Source organism: Lepidochelys olivacea, assembly GCF_965140295.1.
Source record: "Lepidochelys olivacea isolate rLepOli2 genome assembly, chromosome: 2".
Classification (NCBI taxonomy): Eukaryota; Metazoa; Chordata; order Testudines; family Cheloniidae; genus Lepidochelys; species Lepidochelys olivacea.
In genome coordinates, this window is record NC_140412.1 from 235,830,139 (window position 1) to 235,847,059 (window position 16,921).

The 16,921-nt window shown below is 44.2% G+C and overlaps 1 protein-coding gene across 16 annotated transcripts in view; it reads left to right on the forward strand.

Annotated features, from left to right (window-relative positions):
- Window positions 1-16,921, forward strand: part of KIAA1217 — a 540,319-nt gene that overhangs the window by 487,390 nt on the left and 36,008 nt on the right. For all 16 annotated transcript variants that reach the window (XR_014710274.1, XR_014710275.1, XM_084619500.1 and 13 more), the window contains 2 exons: window positions 1,821-1,990; window positions 14,091-14,266. Coding sequence is in view for 14 of the 16 variants with exons in the window: in XM_084619500.1 (XP_084475626.1) it covers window positions 1,821-1,990; window positions 14,091-14,266 (346 nt within the window). In the remaining 2 variants the exon portion in view is untranslated. The remainder of the gene's footprint in view (window positions 1-1,820; window positions 1,991-14,090; window positions 14,267-16,921) is intronic.

Genomic DNA, 16,921 nt, shown 5'->3' on the forward strand with positions numbered 1-16,921 from the left:
AACCAACTAATGATTAGTGGACTGGGTGTAAATATAAGTCCACAGGGTTCATTTTCATGCAGTGGGTGTGGTGTGCAGAGTGTCCCTCTCTACACTGAGGATTTATCCTTAAAAAGCAAAGAAAAGCTTGCAATTCTAGCTTTAGCTTTGATTTCATTAAACTTGTCATAGAGCGGGGCATGGGTGAAGCAAATAGTGACCTAAGCTACTATGCACAGGAAGGATTCCCATCTTCATTGACAAGTTGCTTTCAGTTTATGCAGGCTGTACGTTTTTCCTGAGAGTGGAGGAGGTGGTTGGAGTGAGGAGGAATGGGAGTGACAGATGTATGACAGACAGGGAACCCTGCAGACATACTGTCCTCTTACTCTGTGCACCAGGGACTGACTTGCCATTGTGACCAGCAGGGTGTGCAAGGCAACATAATACTGTGGAGTCATTCAAAAAATGAGGCAGGTCCTGCTTACAGTCTCTCAGTCTGCCTGTTTCCAGGGAAAAACACACTAAGACGACAATTAAAAATGAGAAATGTCAAAATGCAGATGTAATGTGGATACTGGCTGCAGATTTCAGATTTGATTGTATTACATGAAGAAAACTACTATGCACGTAAAAAGAACTGGCCTAACTATGATGGCTTGATCAAGGAATAATGTTTTGTTAAGAACATAGTTTCACAGCTTTTTGTGATTGTTTTAAAAATCATGTGTAGAGTCCTGCACAACCAGCGCTGGTTTTAAATGCAGTTCTGTGTACAGATGGCAATCGAAGATGAGGGGATGGGCAGATTAGTGGGGGCAGCATACAGTTGGATAGTGTCTGTTGTGCCACCATTTTATTTCTGGTTTGGGAATATGGTGGTTACTCTTTTTATACTTTTTAAGAATAAGCCTGTGGAGTTGCTAGCTGGGAACATGTAACTGGTAATTGAGTAGCCGACTAGGATGTTTTCCTGTGCTTGTTTTCCACACACCTGTGTGCCTGGTTAAATCTCTTTCCCATGCCAACCAGTCAACAAATAGGTAGTGTAGGATCTTTATGTGTACTGATCAAGTCAGTCTCTGATGGCCCCTACATAGGGTGGGCATTGCCACATCTCTGGAATGCTAGATACTCCGATACTTCCAGGAATTGCATGGGTCCCCCACCCCCATCAGCATGACCTTGCATGCACGGTCACGCTGCATGAAGGATGCCATTTTGAAGAGTGTGCTGCCTCATCCCTGGCAGCATAACCTCACGTGGTCATACTGGAGTGCAGAGCAGCGAGCTCTTCAAAATGGCATTGTCCATTCATGATACTACACAAAACCATGTCCAGTTTTATTTTTGTACTAGACAGAGGACAAAATTATATTTTTTTAAAAAAGGACTATCTGGCTTAAATTGAACAAATAGCCTGCCTAACCCTACACTACAATTTTAGCCATGTTGGGAGGGCCCAGTTAGAGCATAGCTATCTCCAAACCTAGATCCAGCACAGTTCTGTTTGGTAGGGAATGGTCCAGTGGGTGGTCAGCATGACTTGCAGTTACAGTTAATCTCCCATCCATACTGTAAAATGGAACCATGTGGTAACCAGATCCTCTGACATGGCTGAAGTGGCAACACAGTTAGGCCCTCAGATATCTCACTGCAAAGTTGTGTATTGGTTGTGGAAATCACAGCCACTGGACAGATAATGAGCACTGAAGTCTGCAATTAGCTATCTTCACCCATTTAAGATACAAGCTGAATCTGCTGTGCTCGCAGTGGGGAGGAAAATGCAGCTGGACCTTCACTTTTCGTAATCTAAAGAGTTTTGCTGGCATTACTTGCAGGAGCTGCTCACGTGTCTGGTGGAAAGAATTCATTAGCAACTATTGACTCAACTACCATCATCAATCACCCTGCACCCGTTGGCTCCCCAGCAATGCAAGTCAGCCTACATGATATGAGATGCAATGTGTCTGACCTTCGGCTGCAGCTGCGTCAGATGAAGCAGCTACAGGTATGGTCACATCCCTTCATTTGCATGAGCACATGTCCTGTTTTTGAAAGCCTTTTCCTGTGGATTAGAGTGTAAGACATTTTTGCCTTTCAGTGCCTTTTCTTTTTTTTTGCTGCTTGTGTAAATGTTGTTTTAAGTACTACAGCTATAGAGAAAAAGGAAAAGCAAAAGGCAAAAAGACACAGGTACAAACTGTTATAACGTATGCATCTTTCAGAAGAAAAGTATCTCACTTTATAGTATTGGTTAGAGCCAGAAAAATAACTTCCTGCCTATTATTATTAGTTATTAATTCAATATTTATAATATAGTAGTGTCAAAAGTCTCCAGGTAGATCAGGACCCCATTGTGCCATACATAAACTTGTATGAAGACACAGTCTCTGCCCTGCTAAAGATCTTATCATCTAGCAGTTTTCACCCTCCTGAATGAACACTTCAGATGTGAGGAAGCCAAATAATAATTTTGGGTCTGTGAATGAGCTGTGTAATTTTTAGGGCCTTTGATTTTCAGAGACCAAAAGAAGTAGGCAACCTCCTCTAGGACAAAAAGAAAAAGAATAATGTAGTCAGAGCTGAAAAGACTCTTTCTGTTATAGTATATCTGTATTTTATCAATGCTTTCATGACCTACACAGTGTCAGCACTTCAGAGGCGATGGGAGATTCTCAAATGTTACTGATGACTGCAGATTACAGTTCAGAAGTCCTAGCAGGCTATATGACACATACACACACATTGTACAGTATGTAAATACATATTGCTCACCCCAAACGCTGTAGAAATATTTGTACAATTCTTCAGTCCTTTGCCTAACTGAAAATTGAAGGACAAATGCAGCATATATATATTAGATAAATACTTCATCACAGGAAATGTAAAATTTATTCTTGTAAATCAGTCTGGATAGAGGAACAACCAGTTAACATTCCGCCATGCAGGACACCCCGCCTTGAAAGTGACCTCAAGCCTTTTGCAATTCTGGTTTATTATTATGGAACAGAGTGATACTAGCACAGATTAGAATACATAGTATGCTTTGCCTTTTGCCCTCTTACCTAGATGGGAAGTGTAGTACTGGTTACTACTAGCTGAGGAGGGGACAGGAGAGTCCGATTAATAATAGTAAAGAAAGTGCGCCTGTTAATGAAGAGGTGGTCATATATCCTTTGCTCCGCTTGCTGGAGAGGAGAAGATGGGATCAGGCAGGTGATCTTGTGGATGCTGCTATATCCATGTGCTTACTCTTTCATTTAGGCTTGAATAAATCCCTGGAATACAAATGCATTTTAATATATTTCTTAGTAGTGTTGCCCACCTATATCCAGATATCAACCTATTTGGTATGCCCACCTGGACGTTGTGTTGCACTTCACAGTCTCTCTCCCAGGAAGTAAATTTGCATTATTCTAGCAACTATGTACCTTCCAGGGCAGCCTCTGAGAAAGGTTTCTAGGAGTCCGCAGCCACTTATGACAAGTTACCCCCTCTATTTATTTCAGTGATGGCGCACCTGCAGTTCTCTTGGTGGTCACTCCAGTAGCGACTGGGCATATTAACAATCCTGGGAGACCCTGTGTTTGAGATGCACTCTATGTTGTTCACACAGAGTATTTTAAAATTACTATAATGGGAGATTCTCTGTCCTAAGTTCACTCAATGCATCAGTTTTTTTCCTTCATGTTCTTTAAACAGGGCTAACAGGTTTAACCCAAAGAGGCACCCTCTGTTTACAAATCACAATTCTGCCTGAAAAGACATCAAAGGAAAAAAGTATTTTTCTCTTTTTCTCCAATTTGTTTAGTTCATACATTTGACAGCACTTTGTGTTTTATCAATTTCACTATTTCTGTTGTACAGTCAGTCAGTTTCTTCTGTTGCTTCTGAGTCTTTCACATAGCAACATAAAAATAAATACTTCTGAAGGATTAGAAAAAATAACATTTATTTGTATTACCAGAGCACCTAGGAGCCCCAGTCATGACCAGGATCCCATTGTGCGAGGCACTGTACAAACAGAGAACAAAAAGACAGTCCCTGCTCCCAAGAGCTTACCATCTCACAAGCACAAAAATTGGCATGTTGACTCAGGGACAGATGCAGTACTTGGTGTACCAATTTTTTAAAAATATTGGTACACCACTATCAACTCAGCATCTCGTCTTCAAGGTACCATTAATTAACATAATGGAATCCTAGAGATCGGAGATGAAAAAGACCCATTAGTTCACACAAGGCTTGTGTAATGGGGTCTACAAACCACATACTGAACATAGGCAGCGTGGTAGAATCATAGAATATCAGGGTTGGAAGGGACCTCAGGTGGTCATCTAGTCCAACCCCCTGCTCAAAGCAGGACCAATCCCCACTTAAATCATCCCAGCCAGGGCTTTGTTAAGCCTGACCTTAAAAACTTCTAAGGAAGGAGATTCTACCACCTCCCTAGGTAACGCATTCCAGTGTTTCACCACCCCCCTAGTGAAAAAGTTTTTCCTAATATCCAACCTAAACCTCCCCCACTGCAACTTGAGACCATTACTCCTTGTCCTGTCATCTTCTACCACTGAGAATAGTCTGGAACCATCCTCTTTGGAACCACCTCTCAGGTAGTTGAAAGCAGCTATCAAATCCCCCCTCATTCTTCTCTTCCGCAGACTAAACAATCCCAGTTCCCTCAGCCTCTCCTCATAAGTCATGTGTTCCAGACCCCTAATCATTTTTATTGCCCTTCGCTGGACTCTTTCCAGTTTCTCCACATCCTTCTTGTAGTGTGGGGCCCAAAACTGGACACAGTACTCCAGATGAGGCCTCACCAATGTCGACTAGAGGGGAACGATCACGTCCCTCGATCTGCTGGCTATGCCCCTACTCATACATCCCAAAATGTCATTGGCCTTCTTGGCAACAAGGGCACACTGTTGACTCATATCCAGCTTCTCGTCCGCTGTCACCCCGAGGTCCTTTTCCACAGAACTGCTGCCTAGCCATTCGGTCCCTAGTCTGTAGCGGTGCATTGGATTCTTCCATCCTAAGTGCAGGACCCTGCACTTATCCTTGTTGAACCTCATCAGATTTCTTTTGGCCCAATCCTCCAATTTGTCTAGGTCACTCTGTATCCTATCCCTACCTGCCACTGTATCTACCACTCCTCCTAGTTTAGTATCATCCACAAATTTGCTGAGAGTGCAATCCACACCATCCTCCAGATCATTTATGAAGATATTGAACAAAACTGGCCCCAGGACCAACCCTTGGGGCACTCCACTTGATACCGGCTGCCAACTAGACATGGAGCCATTGGTCACTACCCATTGAGCCCGACAATCTAGCCAACTTTCTGCCCACCTTATAGTGCATTCATCCAGCCCATACTTCTTTAACTTGCTGACAAGAATACTGTGGGAAACCGTGTCGAAAGCTTTGCTAAAGTCAAGAAACAATACATCCACTGCTTTCCCTTCATCCACAGAACCAGTAATCTCATCATAGAAGGCGATTAGATTAGTCAGGCATGACCTTCCCTTGGTGAATCCATGCTGACTGTTCCTGATCACTTTCCTCTCGTGTAAGTGCTTCAGGATAGATTCCTTGAGGACCTGATCCATGATTTTTCTGGGGACTGAGGTGAGGCTGACTGGCCTATAGTTCCCAGGATCCTCCTTCTTCCCTTTTTTAAAGATTGGCACTACATTAGCCTTTTTCCAGTCATCCAGGACTTCCCCCGTTTGCCACGAGTTTTCAAAGATAATGGCCAATGGCTCTGCAATCACATCCGCCAATTCCTTTAGCATGCTCAGATGCAACGCATCCGGCCCCATGGACTTGTGCACGTCCAGCTTTTCTAAATAGTCCCTAACCACCTCTTTCTCCACAGAGGGCTGGCCACCTCCTCCCCGTGCTGTGTTGCAAGCGCAGCAGTCTGGAAGCTGACCTTGTTTGTGAAGACAGAGGCAAAGAAAGCATTGAGTACATTAGCTTTTTCCACATCCTCTGTCACTAGGTTGCCTCCCTCATTCAGTAAGGGGTCCACACTTTCCTTGGCTTTCTTCTTGCTGCCAACATACCTGAAGAAACCCTTCTTGTTACTCTTAACATCTCTTGTTAGCTGCAGCTCCAGGTGTGATTTGGCCCTCCTGATTTCATTCCTACATGCCCGAGCAATATTTTTATTCTCTTCCCTGGTCATCTGTCCAATCTTCCACTTCCTGTAAGCTTCTTTTTTATGTTTAAGATCCGCAAGGATTTCACCATTAAGCCAACCTGGTCTCCTGCCATATTTACTATTCTTTCGACACATCGGGATGGTTTGTCCCTGTAACCTCAATAGGGATTCCTTGAAATACAGCCAGCTCTCCTAGACTCCTTTCCCCCTCATGTTATTCCCCCAGGGGATCCTACCCATCAGTTCCCTGAGGGAGTCAAAGTCTGCTTTCCTGAAGTCCAGGGTCCGTATTCTGCTACTTACCTTTCTTCCCTGTGTCAGGATCCTGAACTCGACCAACTCATGGTCACTGCCTCCCAGATTCCCATCCACTTTTGCTTCCCCTACTAATTCTTCCCGGTTTGTGAGCAGCAGGTCAAGAAAAGCTCCTCCCCAGTTGGCTCCTCCAGCACTTGCACCAGGAAATTGTCCCCTACATTTTCCAAAAACTTCCTGGATTGTCTATGCACCGCTGTAGTGCTCTCCCAGCAGATATCAGGATGATTAAAGTCGCCCATGAGAACCAGGGCGTGCGATCTAGTAGCTTCTGTGAGTTGCTGGAAGAAAGCCTCATCCACCTCATCCCCCTGGTCCGGTGGTCTATAGCAGACTCCCACCACTACATCACTCTTGTTGCTCACACTTCTAAACTTAATCCAGAGACACTCAGGTTTTTCTGCTGTTTCGTACCGGAGCTCTGAGCAGTCATACTGCTCCCTTACATACAGTGCTACTCCCCCACCTTTTCTGCCCTGCCTGTCCTTCCTGAACAGTTTGTAACCATCCATGACAGTACTCCAGTCATGTGAGTTATCCCACCAAGTCTCTGTTATTCCAATCACGTCATAATTCCTTGACATCACTAGGACCTCCAGTTCACCCTGCTTGTTTCCAAGGCTTTGTGCATAGGCACTTGAGATAACCTGCTGATTGCCCCTCATTCTCAGTATGAGGTAGGAGCCCTCCCCTCACAGACGTTTCTAGTGAGGAAAGTATGTCCTATTTACAAGCAAGCAGCTTGATCACAACTCCATGCAGCTGCCAGAGCTGCCAATCATGGAGGCAGGCCTCCACAGCTGCGACTGATAGAGGAAACAAGGCCTGCTGTAAAGGGAGAGCACAGAGAAGGAAAAGGAGCAGAAAGTTGGTAACAGCTCTGCACCAGACCATCTTCAGGAAAACAGCCAGGAGACTGCAAGCCCAAAAAGTGAAGGCCAAGCAGACTTAATTGAAGGTGAGGGTCCAGGTACTGACCTGAGTGAGAGCAGACTAAGGAGGGTGAGTCAGGAGAAGCTGAGACCACCCAAGAGATGGCGACACCTTGTCTATGCTGGAAGAACTATCCAATGCTAACAGTGACTGTGAGTAACTGGTTCAGAACCTGGTTTAGCAGCAAGTATAGCCACAGGCAAACTGAGGTCAGGGCTATGTCAGCCCACTGATTAGGGATTAACTATCATTAACGAAATGGTGATTTTTGTATCAAAGGTTGACTAAAGTTAGATATTTTTCCTACTACTGCCGTATCTTCTTCCACTAAGGGACTGATTTTTCAGAACTGCTCAGCAACTTCAATTCCAATAGATGTCCAAGGGTCTGCAGCCACTCAGTGCCCCTGAAAATCAGGCTCTATTCTGCAAGTAGTTACCACTATTTTAACAATAGTTCAGTGTTAGAGGAACAGCAGGATTTCTATTGTCAATGCGAGGAAATGAACTATAACCACAGCCTGGATCCTATTGTAATTGTTGCCTCAATGACTCGAACAACAAACAACCATATAATTATATAAAGTAGTTCATTCTGCTCTCCTAGAATAGTGGCACTGATGATAATCAGAACATTTATAGAACAGGTCTGAAAAGTACTTTAGACTATGGCAGGCCAGCTTGTTCATTACAATATAAAGCATTGTTGGCTCATTTGTATGTTGTGATCTCTTCCTCCCACCCCCATGCCTGCCTTCAGAGAATTTCTTTCATGTATCCTGTTTAAAAAGAAAAACATTACTAAGCTACAGGGAGTGTGTGTCTGTGTGTGTGTATTTTCCTTCAGTAAATTTGTTACATGCAGGGAAATGAGTCCTTCAAAAAAGTTCAATGACACTAGTGTTGTTATAGTGGTATATGGTACTCACTAGAATAGTATCACAAGTATAAAATTGAATTACAAATTCAAATATGCTTTCAGCTGTGTTATAAAAGTGGCAAAACTGTGTGAAATCTGTGCTTGGCAGCAAACTACAGCAGTTAGATAATTAAATCATATGAAAGTCCCAAGCTGTAGCCAAATCCTATTTGTGGATGTGCCTTTCATTTTTGGAGCTGATGTGCTGAAATATACTTCAACATAGATGTAGCCTGGGGGGGATCCAGGGGCTGTTTCAGTAGAAGGCTGCAGTTATCCCATGTGGGTTCTCCTCCTGCTAATGCCTAGCGCATTGGCAGCCTGGGGTACAAAGAAAGCCTGGGCTAGCAGCAGAAACTCTCCAGCAAGAGCCAAGAGCGGCAGCAGTGCAGGGACTGAGGCCTGGCTGGTCCTCTTGGTCCAGATGCTGGCAGGGAGGACCTATCCCACCTGGACAAAAGGCCTCAGCAGCCTCTCGAACTGTGAGGGATGGAGGAGGAAGAGCAGCATAAGCAGGGAAAGGGCCCATACTTGGGAACAGCCACAGCAACCACCATGTTCCTGGGGATGTCAAACTGTACACCTGTAATTTGATGCGTGGCCTTTATTTTTTTATTATTATTATTTTTACAAACTGGTGGTTTGTTCCAACCCCCATTTTCTATCACAGACCTTCTGCCACCAGACCTGTTCTCTTCACGCTCCATGCTCCTCTCCATCCTTCCCTCCCACTTCCCCTTCTCCTCAGAGTCTGTTGTCGTCTTCCTTCTCTCGGGATCCTTTGAATCTAACTCATCCCCTCCAGCCATTCCCCTCACCCCACCTCTGCCCTCCACGCTAGTTAAAAACGATACAAAACCTGTGTCATATAATCCAAAGAGCTATATTAAAAGAACATGAAGTTTGTGAAATCAAGAGTTAGGAAGTGCCAGAATCCAGGTCCCCCATGCAACCTTAATGTTCTTTTAACATGTGGGTTTTTTTAATGTAATTTCCAAAGTTGTTGGGGTTTTTTTAAAAGCAAACTTGAAATACAGGAATTCTTTCATGTGGACCCATATTGACCCCCAGCCTGGGGCATCAGGAGGATTCAGAACCACACCATAGACCTCTACCGCTTGAGCTAATGGAGTACCTGTTAGAGCCAACCACTAGAGCGGGATGAGACATATACTTTGCCAGTGGGTTTCACAGCTGTTTGCTGACAGCAGAGGAATGTGGAGACTTGGGACATATGCGTTCAGTTCCAGGTTTTGGAGGGGAGAGTGCTGTAGTGGCTATAAGCTATTCTGCTCCCGTGCCCATAGCCTGTCTCTGTCCCACTCCGCTCCTAGCCATAGAGCCCTGCGCGGATTCAAAATTTGTGCCTGCGGATATAAATCAGTATCCATGGAGTTTCAGCGCTCTACCAGGAGCTGCAGCTGCGAAAGCAGCAGCCTGTCGGGCCACCGTTCCCAGGAGCCAGCGCCCTGCACTGGCAGCTCCTCTGGCATTGCTGTACTGCCCCCAGCCCCACCCACTGGGGCGGGCACCAGCCCCACCAGCAGTGCAGTGGGAGGGGTTGGGGCAGTACAGCCACGCCAGAGGAGCTGCCAGCACGGGGTGCTGGCTCCTGGGAGCAGCTCCGCGGATACTGATTAATATCTGCAAATATCTGCATCCATGGATATAAATTTTATATCCACGCAGGGCTCTGCCTATCCAACCCCCATTCCTTGGCTTGTGTCCTTTTCTTCTTTGCACCTATCAACTCCTTCCCCTTCTGCATGTATGTATTCACTCCATCTCCTGGTTCCTACCCTCCCACCCCGGTGCCTATCTATCCCCCTACACTCCAGCTTCTGCTCCTCATTCCTTCTGCTCAGTTCCTTCCTCCCTCCCCGTTTGCTCCAACACCCTGTCCTCTGGCTCCTGCAACCTCCGCGCCTCCCCCCATCCCCATTTATTCCTTTCTTACTCCTCTGCATTCAGCTCAGATGTTTCTTCCTTCTCCTCTTCGCTGCCTGGGCACCAGCCATGGGAACACTGAGAGCACAGAGGAGAGGCTCTCAGTTTCTGTGTGCAGTGCCCTTGCTGTCCCTAGCAGCCAGGATGAGCAATTGCAGAGAAAGTCTTGGGGCAAGTCTACATTACAAAATTAATTTGAGCTAAGTTACTTTGACTTACAGCCACTGTAGTAATTGAATCGGTTTTATAGGTCCACACGACACCCCTTGTGTTGGCGGTGCACATCCTCACTAGGAGCACTTGCACTGATTTAACGGTCAGTGTGGAGCATCGTGGGACGGTTTCTGAAAGGCAGCCACAGTCGGTGGAAGAAACACAGTGTCTACAACGACACTGCATTGACCTAACTTACATCGAACTAAGCACTATGCCTCTTGTGGAGGTGGAGTTAAGTCGATGTAGCGGGCGAGTTACATCGGTGGGAACTACATTTCAGTGTAGACGCTTACAGAGTTAGGTCACCATAAGCTACCTTACTTTGTAATGTAGACCATGCCTCGATCAGCCTCTGCAGCTCTGGGAAGGAGCATGCTCAGAGCAGACTCTAACAAGTTTCTACTGTGCGTGACCTGAGATTTTTCAGTGGTTTATCACTTGGTCAAATTTTAGATAGTTAAAGACACATCGGTGGCACCAGGGTGTCCCCTCTGGCCAAATTTAAAGACCCTGGCCCAAAACATAAAGGTGCTAGAGCATCTCAACAAAACAGCTGTAAGAATTTTTGTTTAAGAAGGTCAAAATAATTTATTTTCTCTAATCTTGTTCTCAAAAATGGCTGCACTATTTTAGCTGGAACTTTCCATTAAATAAATAAATTAATAGATTCAGCCTGAGGCAGACATCCAGCATGGGAAACTATAGCCCCAGTGGCAAAAGACTATCAGAGTTATAAGCAACTGAAAACAGGATCTTATAATGGGAAGTGTTGGGCAGCCTTAACAAACCGTGTCACTACCTGTGTCACCTGTAATGGTAATAAAAAATATGAAACCTAACATAACATGCACCTTCCGTTTCCCTCATTGTTTTGCTTTTATCATTGAGGCAATGTGATCTAGTGGAGAGAACACTGGACTTTGACTCCAGAGACATGGATTCTATTCCTGACTTTGCCACTGGCCTGCTGGGTGACCTTGGGCATGTCAGATCACCTCTGTGCTTCAGTTTCTCCATCTGTAAGATGATAGTTATCTCTTTTGTTAAGTTCTTTGAGACCTATGGTAAAAAGTGCTATAAAAGAGGTATTATATATAGGCTATATATAGTTATGTATTTATTTATGTTCCCCTTCCTTGACCTCTGCGCCGACCTCAGGGTTCAGCTATGTATGTGTATATGAGCTATGAATACAGAGACAAGCGCCCAAGTCCGATGCCTTGCACCACAGCATATTTGTGTGTCTCAAATCGCCATGCTGGCCTACACCAATGTAAATCAAAACACTGATCCTACACTGAGCGATTACATATACAAAATGCCTTTTAAATGATTTGGTATGGAATTTAGCAGCTGCAAACTTTTAGAATTCCATACAATTAAAAAAAAAAAAAAAAGGAACACTTCCCTGCTTTTCTGTTTAACCTTGCAGCTGTTGCATTCGGCTCTGTTTTTCCTCCAATAGTTCTGAAATAGTGCTTAGTGCCTATCACAGCCTAAACACACTGGACACCCAGAGCCTTATCACGAAAGAGCTGACTTTCCTCTCAGTGTGCATCCCACTCATGTTAATGGGGAAGTAGGAGTGCACAGCAGAGGACAGATTAGATCATACAAATCTGGAAAGCCAGAAGCGATGTATTGATTTGTCTATTTAGTTTCTTCACGGACTGGAAAGATGAACAGTGACATAATAGGCCTTTTCTATCTCTGATTTCTATTTTCCTCTTACAATCTTCCTAAATCAGCCTCTGAGGTGGTTTTGTTGTCTTGAAAATCCACTTGCATCTTTACTAACTTTGCAAGACTGGGTGACTATTCCCAGGCCTTTCAGGCAGCAGCATTTCTTTTCAAGTCATATTGTTAACGCTCTTATGAAAACTTCTATGTTTTTTGTTCAGTAGGGTGGAAATCCAGATAAGGTTTGGGAAAACAGTGGCAAGTGCGTAAGTTGCTCGGCTCCTAAGACACTTAGGCACTTTTGAAAACATTACCCTGTATCTAGAACATTATTACGATCACAGAATCATTCTCATGCCCACACAGATCCTAAATGTGCTAACTGGACAGAGCCTCACTTACTGCTTTGTATGTTATGACCTCAGTAAAACTGAAAGTAGGAGACCCTAGCCATGGAAAGTTGGTAATATCAGGCCTTCCAGGGGGCAGTTACAGCAGGAATTCTATTTGTAATAGTGTTGAGAAATGTTTACTGCCGAGACAGAAGATAATGCCCCAGTGTTGAACCTAAAAATAGATACTTTGTCTCCTCTCTCCAGCACTCCATGCCCAATGAAGAGTGGTTGGAATTTCATAAACATACTTGTGAAAGAGCATATAAAAAGTGTTCACCTCACTGGGAATATAGGAGGAACTTGCTCAGTGCCTATATACGAGTCACCCACGGCCTTGTAATTTGCAACATCTTCTAACAGAAGATTTTTACTTGTAGTGTGGAAAATTACATCTTAAAGAGCAGCTCTACTCTAAAAGATGCTCTCTCTTTAAAGGAATAAGTGATAGGTTTGCAAGTACAGTAAAAAGATAGTTTTTTTAACTGCCAGCCCTGCAAGCTCATCCTGCGCAGTACAGCCAAGGTGGGTTCTTTCCTTTTCCATGAATGAAGATTCTCCAGGCCAAAGTAGGTATTTAATAATATCTGTGCACCCTGATTACCTTCTGATTATGATCTCAGTGACACCTGTGGATTCCCAGTGCCTTCAAACCATTTTGTACAAATGTAACTGATTGGCCCTGTAGATAAAATTCAGTGCACAATTGATGCACGAGTAGAAGTATGCTCCAGTTCACTCTCTCCTAACTGCTTTGGCTCTGCAAGGTTAATGGGAATAAAAGGTATTACAACTTACATTGCCCACTAAAGTGAGAAGGTCTGTGGCTGAGTATGCATAGATAGCAGATCTCTGGAGAAAGGAGGTCTCCTTTTTAAAAAGTCACTTTTTGGAGAAAAAACACATTTTAAAAGTCTTTGTTGTTGATGTATATTGCAAATTAGTTGTATGTCTTTCATTCCATCACATTGGGTGGTTTATCCACTGCTTGTAACACTGAAAAGTGACCCTCAAAGAATGGCAATATGTTTCAGCTTTCGTGATATTTTCAAATGATGGTCCAGCAAGTTCAGTGAAGGACTACTAAGAGGCATATACAGAAGGGAATCATGCCCTTTAGTGTGACAGCCCCTGGAGGAGCGGCTGCACTCTTATTACACGGCACAAGGCAGGAAGCTCAGCATTGATATTTTACACAACACCTTCTAATGTCACATTGAATTGTGGAGAAAGGTTTCAGTCCCTGCAGAAGTATGTGGTGAAATTGGTGGCAGACATAGTACATTATAATGAAGTCTACACATTCTGTCAGCTTGCTGCTGTACGTCAGCCACACGCTTTAGAAGTTAATGGAATTTGTGCTCTTTCCCCCTTCTCCTTGAAATAACGTTTATGGATAAAGTGAAGGGGTGGGGGGAGTATGTTCATTCAGCTGTAGGGCTGTTTATCCAAACCTATTTCTGAGTGCTGCAATGTGTTCAGTTGCCAGGGATGTTAGTCAGGCAGGAAAATTGAAGTTGATTTCTTTTGTGCAACAGCTGCAGAACCAGGAGATGCTGAGGGCAATGATGAAGAAAGCTGAGCTGGAAATCAATGGCAAAGTGATTGAAACAATGAAGAGGCTGGAGGATCCTGTGCAGCGACAGCGCATCCTGGTGGAGCAAGAAAGGCAGAAATACCTTCACGAAGAGGAAAAGATTGTGAAGAAGTTATGGTGGGTGGGAAAACCTCTCCTAGTGCTTTGAGCTGGTGTGTTGTTCATGCTTGGCTTTTCCCTTGATAGAATATTGACTTCACTGTGGGACTGCTCATGTGGGTAAGTGCTACTTAGCCTGCACACTGTTTTCTCCTTTACATAATTCCATGCCCTCTCATAGGCTGAAAGAGAGCAGGGAGCGTCCGATTATGGTTGTCGAATTATATCTAAGTACCGCTGGGCAAAGAACAGAGTTTTTGGTTTGCTGGCACTACTGAACAAGCCGGGGGGGGGGGGGGGGGAGGAGAGTAGGGGGCGGGGGGCGGTTCATTTGGGACAAACCAAAACCCTATTTATTTATTTATTTATTTATTTATTTTTGAAATTTTCAAAAAATCAGAAGTCAGAAAAAAAATGTTTGGGGTTGAATTAAATATTTCATTTAGATTTCAAGCATTTTAAACCATTTGGTTGTTTTTTTCAATAAAATTTCAAGGAAATTTTGAAACTATTCATTTTGAACCAAAAATCAGAATATTTCATTTTTAAAATGTCAAAGCAAACCATTTCAATTTTTGTTGCCTTTTTTTAACTGAAATAATTTGGTAATATCAACATAAATTTCACAAAAAACGTTGGTGTCACCAAATCTTCATTTTTAAAAAAAAAAAAATTAAACCGGCGTACATTGTGTAAATCAGTGGTCTCTAATTGGGTGATGGTTCTTAGTTAAGTGATGATGGTTAGATTCTGTCTTCAGAACTCCCCATCCATATACCCACAACAAACATGACCCCTCAATTTCAGATACTGTCTATGGCCTCCATATACCCAGATATCAAATAAGGTGTAATTGTAAAAGAAAAGAATAGGAGGGACTAAATTTTCTTTGAGAGAAAGAGGTGCAGTGGGAGATAATATTCTTAGCATTAAGTACTGTATAGAGACAGTGTTCCATAGTGCATGCTAGGTATCTCATGGAATGGGCACTGATGATGTGGGAGACTCGAAAAGGAAAAATAAAGGTTAATTAAAATAAATTATGTCAGTTACGTTAGTTCAGGGAAATCCTATGGCCTGTGTTATACAGGAGGTCAGACTAGATGATCTTAATGACCCCTTCTAGCCTTGGAATCTATAAGTGTTCCTCTAGCCATTTTGTGCTGGGATCTTCCATGCACACCCCTCTATTTGTAAGAGTATTTGCAAGATGCCATAAGTGAAGACTGTGTAGAAAAGGCTTCTTTCTCAATTCTTTGGCTTACTGAGATTGACGATGGCCAGTGATTTAGTGCAGCCCTGATTTTGAAAATGTGATGTAATTAGGTCTCGCTCAAACTAAAATCAGTAAATGGTCTAAAGAAAAGGAGTACTTGTGGCACCTTAGAGACTAACCAATTTATTAGAGCATAAGCTTTCGTGAGCTACAGCTCACTTCATCAGATGCATATCGTGGAAACTGCAGCAGACTTTATATATACACAGAGAATATGAACCAATACCTCCTCCCACCCCACTGTCCTGCTGGTAATAGCTTATCTAAAGTGATCATCAGGTGGGCCATTTCCAGCACAAATCCAGGTTTTCTCACCCTCCACCCCCCCACACAAATTCACTCTCCTGCTGGTGATAGCCCATCCAAAGTGACAACTCTTTACACAATGTGCATGACAATCAAGTTGGGCTATTTCCTGCACAAATCCAGGTTTTCTCACATCCCCCCCCACCCCCATACACACACAAACTCACTCTCCTGCTGGTAATAGCCTAATAACATCAGCCACACTATCAGAGGCTCGTTCACCTGCACATCCACCAATGTGATATATGCCATCATGTGCCAGCAATGCCTCTCTGCCATGTACATTGGTCAAACTGGACAGTCTCTACGTAAAAGAATAAATGGACACAAATCAGATGTCAAGAATTATAACATTCATAAACCAGTCGGAGAACACTTCAATCTCTCTGGTCACGCAATCACAGACATGAAGGTCGCTATCTTAAAACAAAAAAACTTCAAATCCAGACTCCAGCGAGAAACTGCTGAATTGGAATTCATTTGCAAATTGGATACTATTAATTTAGGCTTAAATAGAGACTTGGAGTGGCTAAGTCATTATGCAAGGTAGCCTGTTTCCTCTTGTTTTTTCCTACCCCCCCCCCTCGGATGTTCTGGTTTAACTTGGATTTAAACTTGGAGAGTGGTCAGTTTGGATGAGCTATTACCAGCAGGAGAGTGAGTTGGGGTGTGGGAAAGGGTGAGGGGCGTGGTGCTTACCTCAGGTGGCTCACGAAAGCGACCTGCACACCCCTCTGGCAGCAGCTTCTAGGCGGGAGGTCTCCACGCACTGCTGCCTGCAGGCACCGCCCCTGCAGCTCCCATTGGCTGCAGTTCCCGGCCAATGGGAGCTGTGGAGTCGGCACTTGGGATGGGGGCAGTGCGGGGAGACACCCCCCACCCCTGGGGCCATAGGGTCGTTCTGGCTGCTTCTGGGAGTGGCAGGGAGCAAGGCTGGGCAGGAAGCCACCTTAGCCCTGCTGCAGTGCTGGTGGTGGCGGCAGCATCCAGGGGTCCCTGGGCCCTTTTAAATTGTGCGGGGGTGGCAGAAGGGGCTGGAAGACGCTCCGGGGGAGGCGCATGGGGGAGGCAAACATTGGCAGAGCTGGGCC